The sequence below is a fragment of the Arachis hypogaea genome, chromosome 17 (assembly GCF_003086295.3).
Source record: "Arachis hypogaea cultivar Tifrunner chromosome 17, arahy.Tifrunner.gnm2.J5K5, whole genome shotgun sequence".
Lineage (NCBI taxonomy): Eukaryota > Viridiplantae > Streptophyta > Magnoliopsida > Fabales > Fabaceae > Arachis > Arachis hypogaea.
Genome location: NC_092052.1, coordinates 34,263,628 through 34,269,562, shown reverse-complemented (window position 1 = coordinate 34,269,562; position 5,935 = coordinate 34,263,628). Strand labels below are relative to the sequence as shown.

Genomic DNA, 5,935 nt, shown 5'->3' with positions numbered 1-5,935 from the left:
TCACACACACATAATAAGTCGGGTCACTAGTCACTAGTCTTCTCTCTAGACCCAAAAGAAAAATCAAAATAACAATAACAATAAAATAGTTTGAAATAATTCATTCTAAGTATCTCAGACCAAAGACTAAGTCTTCATTTCCCACCCAAATTTCACATTATTCCACTTTAATTTTCTTTATCTTATTTATGTACGTAGTGCCATAATGTTAAATGGAAACACAACATAAGTGCTTCTTTTTTAAGCACCAACGTAGAAGTTTACAAAGAAGAAAATTTGTATGTGTTTATTAGTTCTTAACAACCCTCCTTTACATATTTATTTTTCAAACTTGAAATAATAACATGGAAAGTCACCAAAGGTAAAGAGGAACTAACATCAAGAAACCATGGAAGAGGTGTTGAATTCAATTAGCCATGGTTGCGAATTAGCGAAGAAAATAGAATCGGAGCAACTACCAAATATGGCCAATATCCAACCTGATATATTGGTTTCTTCTATTGATGAAGTTGTGAAGGCATTCAATGGTGCAAAGGAGAAGCTGTTGATGACTATGGTGAATAACAATTTGATCGGAGCATCTTCTTCTTCTTCTTCTTCTTCATTTGCTCCATTGTTCAATATGCATGAAACTCAACAACAAATGGGTGCATGCGCAAGTTCTTTCTCAAGTATGATGCAAGAATGGATGATGAAGTCTTCTTCTTCTACAAGCTATGCACACACAATGGATCAGGTTTTGTTGCAAATGCAGCATCATCAACGTCAACCACAAGGATTCCCTTTGATAGGTGGCGCTGGTGGCGGCGGAGATCTTCAGCAGTTAAGAAATGTTGAAGGATCATCATCTATGGAGAAATCAATGAAAGGGCTTGAGGTACAAGTTCATGCTACTCAACTATCACCTTCAAGGCCACGGAAAAGGTATCTATATATATATATTAGTAAATTATGTATGCAATTATGTGAGATAGAAACCAATGAATTATATTTAAGAAGTCTCCCTATTTTTGATAAAAAAAAAATTTGTGAGATATATATTAAAATTAGTTATTGCACATAAAAAATAAATTAAATTATATATATTTATATATAAATATATAATAACTAATTTTTAATATGTACATAATATTTTTGTTACGTATATATATAGTTTTTATATATTTTAGTTTTAGTTGTGATTGTAATGTCCTAGAATAACAATGTGGGAAAAAAAATAAAAAACCAATTTTTATTTATCTAGTATTACTTAATTTTAGGGTTTAGGTTTATAATTTAGTATTTAAAAATAAAAATTTATGATTTAAGATGTATAATTTAATAATTTTGAAGAAGTTAGTTGACGTTGGGTTGAAAATAGTTGACCCTAACATTACTCATGCAAAAATTGTAGCTCCAACTTGCAACTGTGATTATATATAGCTTATCATAATTTAAGAGTAGAGAATGAGTCCAATTCATAAACTATCTAACTGAACTTATTTTACTCTCAAAAACTAATTCAAAAAGTGAGAGAATATTCGTACTTAGATATTACCTAAAAGTCATATCCTTGGAAAATATAAAACTTGTAATAAGAGTTACAAAAATAATTATTTCAGTTTTAGAGACAGGTTAAGTGTATGTATATAGTTGTCCAGTTTTGAGTTCAGTTTGCATGCTGTTATATATGAATTTTTCGAACTCTCCAAAAATTGATGAATGATTGAACTTTGTCTAAGTGACAAATTAACCGCTTTGAACTTTTTAAAAGAAAAGTGTATTTGATAAAAAGTTAAAAGATACACACGAATCGATTCTATCAACATCCTCTGTTTACTCCTATCATCTGTTTTACCTAACCCAAATTATTTGGTACTTAAATGCTTGTCACTTTTCTGGTCAGGCTACTTTGTTTGATACAAAAATTCGTAGAGGTCAAATTGAAATGTTTCTCAAATATATATATATTTTAATATCTTAGTATTTTGGATTAAGTTGTAATATCTAATATGTTTCTATCATTTTGATCACTTAATCCGTTGGTTTATGGTTACAAATGGTTGCCTTGGTAGTCGGGTAAGGGTTTTTGTCTAGTTTTGACATGTGCAACAAATACAATTCATTCCATCTGCAATAATTGATCAAAAGAATGTTGTTTTCAGTTTTGGAAGCTTTAGCTACCTCAAACGTACTCTATAATATTGGAATATGAAAAAACGATTTTGTTAGGTACACTATGACTTTTTTAAATAATGTGAATAATAAATTTTAAAATTGACACAATAAAGTAAAAAAACATTCTATTTTTAAATTATTTCTTAAACCTTAATATTAGAATAATTATCCGCACACTTAGTAAATTGAACATCTAGCTATTGTTAACTGTGCATGAGTAAATCGAATAAAAAATAAATAACAATCCAATTAAAAATAATCAACATAATCATTTGCATACCTATTGAATTGAACATCCAATATATTTATTGTTCACATTATTTATTATTTTTACTGTCTCTTTATACTTTTTCATGAAAAAGAATAATGGGGGACGAAGTAAAGCAGACTTTTCCAAGTAGACCTGTCTTGGTAGTAATCATTAGGGAACAAATTAAATTTTTCTATTTTTTTTATTTTAAAGATGCATGTATGAATTTTATTTCACTAAATGTCAATTTTTATTTTTGATCACTTGTTCGAAGGATAAACATCTATCCACAATTCAAAAATCTCTAATAAGTTTTCACTTATTCAAATAATTAGTCTAAGCAGTCGTAATAAACCATAATCTGTTAATGTGTCAAAGGCCACTTAGATTAATTATATAAATAGTTAAAAATTAATTAAAATTTTTTAAATTGTAGAAGAGTATTTTATCTTTCAAACAATAATTAAAAATCGAAAAGAACATTTATTCTAATAATAATCATGAAAATTTATTGATTGATGACACTATAATAATTATCTTAAGTGATTTTTATTTTTATATGTATTCGGTCTAATTAAAGATCATATCTTAAAAACATTTTGAACAGGAAGAATGATGCGGAGAAGAGAGTAGTGAATCTTCCAGCTCAACAACTTGGAAACACAGAAATGCCTATGGAAGATGGATTCACTTGGAGAAAATATGGTCAGAAAGAAATACTTGGTTCTAAGTATCAAAGGTATATATGCTTAATTAATTAATTAATTAATGAATTAATTATTAATTTAGTTAAATTGAGTGGATATACTTAATCAATTTAACCCGTCAACTAGGTCGCTTGCTAGCTAGCATGAATTGAGGGATTAAAGTAGTCCTAATAAAAGTAATGGACCCATATTAATAACTTGCTTCCATTGAATGAGTAAAACTTAAATTAAAAGCGTACACACATACTTGTAATAATAATAATAGTCCACTGAAAATTATTTATATATATATAACGTTGACGGGTATTGCGCATGTTAATTAGAGTTTGACACCATCAATTCAATGCTTATAGAATACTACATACATTGTTAAGAAGACCTCTTTACTCTTTCTCTCTTTTGTGTGAGACTTGTTTCTTCTGTCTGAAAATTCACTGGCACAATTCAAGGGCCCAGAAGTAGTTGACCCATTCACACGTTGACCTGTTATTTGCACATAATGTCTCTCTTAGATGCATGCCATGTAATAAAGACCATAAAGTGACAACTTGGCTAGCTAGCTAACATTGAAAGTTCAACACAATACATATACTTTTTAATTTCAATAATATTGACATATATAATTTAATTTAAAAGAAAGAACAAATAATAATGCAACACATTTAGCTAAGTTGATTGATGAGAAATTAATTAAGAATCTTATATATTAGTTTAGGAATATAATTATTTATATTATATATCTCCTATAACCATGTGAATTTAAAAAAACATATGTACTGAATAAATTTTAATCCTAAAATACTTTTTTCCATATATATATATATATATATATATATATATATATATTATTCATAAAATTTGAATAAAAAAAATTCTTAAAATAAAACAGTAAATTATAAAATAATAAATATATAAGACAGCCTTACATAATAAAGAATAAAAAGTGAAGAATTTATAGAATAAGAGACCGATAAATTTAGTGTCTTAATATATTTTGATGAGTTGGATATTGTGTTTTTATAATGTGTTATCTCATTTATTTAAACTTTTTATTTTTAGGATGACTCAACATAAATTAATCATTTTGATTATCTATACAATTAAAAGAATAATTTACAGACAGATAAAAAAAATTACTTTTATCATTAGTATGACTTCTTAGATAAATATCAAGAAATTATGTTATTTGAACTATTACCCATTTGATTTGCATCGGTCATTAGTTGATGAATAATGATGTTTAAAATTAAAGTGAGAATATTAATTAATAAGATGATGAATAATAATGTTTGGTTAAATCACAGGAGTTATTACAGGTGCACCCATCAGAAACAATATGGATGCCCAGCAAAGAAACAAGTGCAGAAAATTGATAACAATCCAAACATATTTGAAGTAACATACGTTGGCGATCACACATGCCACATGTCATCAACAGCACCATCAACATTTCCACAGCAACTTCAACTTGATAACATTAACATAATGCCTCCCAATAATCCTCTTCAAGGAGCAGGAGGACCTAACACTTCCTCTCCTTCTTCTTCTATGTGGATGCACTCAGTTAGCCTCAGTCTCGGCGGCGGCGGCGGCGATGGCAGCAGCAGCGGTGGTGCTGGACCGTCTACTTTGAAATACGGTGTCGGCGGTGCTGATTATCTGGTGGCGGATATGGCTGATGTTATGTTTAATTCTGGGAGTAGCAGTGGGAATTGCAGTATGGAATCTCTCTTCCCTACTTCTGATGATAAATGGGATCCAAGTGAAAAGAAAACCTGATCAACATGATTAAATGGAATCTCTCTTTCACTCTTCTCTGTTCAAGAATTTAACATTTCTCTAGAAATTCTTACATGTTTCTTCGGCTGTAGATGCTCGTTTCTTATTTATCATTCGATAGATGCCATGGTTATTATATTAATAGCCTTTGTTATTTTCCATTTTCACTGTGTAATAATGTTTATGGTAAAATACACCCCTTTTTTTTTAATTCGTCAAAAATCTTAAAAACATTCTTAAAATTTATTTTATTTTAATTTTATTTCAAAAAATTTTTATTTGTATCAAATATATTTTTTGATAGATATATTTTCAAGACGTAAGGATCAACTTAGTAATAATGTCTAATAACTAAGAGTCGGATTGTGTTTGACTTGTTTATCCTAAAAATTATTCTTATAAAATTATTGATGAATTAATCATAAACTTAAAAAAAATTAATTATCATATTTTTTATGTAAATAAAAATTTTTTTGAGCAAAATTAAAATTAAAAAATATTTTAAATTTTTTTAACAAATTTTAGAAATAACAAATATACTTAAACCTAATTTTTATTTTCATAATTATTGTTGAAGTATTCGACTATGAGTAAAATTAAGCATCGATCAGTTAGCATAATTGGTTAGACTTCTTGCTACTTGAGTTAGTTATGTCTGTCTTAACTACGCAAGGTATATAAGCTGAGAAATAGAGAGAATTAGCTAGAGCTTGTAATCATTCTTTCCAGGGAAGACATTTCTCAATCTTCTCTCAATAAGCTCCCCCTTCTGTAATTGATTCACTCTTTCTATAAAAATATCAAATACACATCAAAAATTAACAATTAAATTAGTTATTTTATATATATATATATATATTATTTAACTCAATTTTAGTATATATTTTATATTTTAATATATATTTTACACTAATACTTAATTTAATAGTTAATTTTTTTATGTTCACCTAACATCATTACTCTATGTAACTTTTCTCTTACTGTATAATTAGTTCTCCTCTCTTTCTCTGCTTCACTTCCATTCTTGCATTTCTTTTTCTCT

At 27.8% G+C, this 5,935-nt stretch overlaps 1 protein-coding gene across 1 annotated transcript; it reads left to right on the top strand.

The window, feature by feature from the left end:
* The first annotated feature begins 242 nt into the window (after positions 1-242).
* Positions 243-5,104, top strand: LOC112765897 (WRKY transcription factor 55-like). The gene is made up of 3 exons (XM_025811760.3): positions 243-924; positions 3,015-3,146; positions 4,419-5,104. The coding sequence occupies exons 1-3, from the start codon at positions 389-391 to the stop codon at positions 4,891-4,893; spliced, it is 1,143 nt and encodes a 380-aa protein (XP_025667545.1). The 5' UTR covers positions 243-388; the 3' UTR covers positions 4,894-5,104.
* Positions 5,105-5,935: the final 831 nt, after the last annotated feature.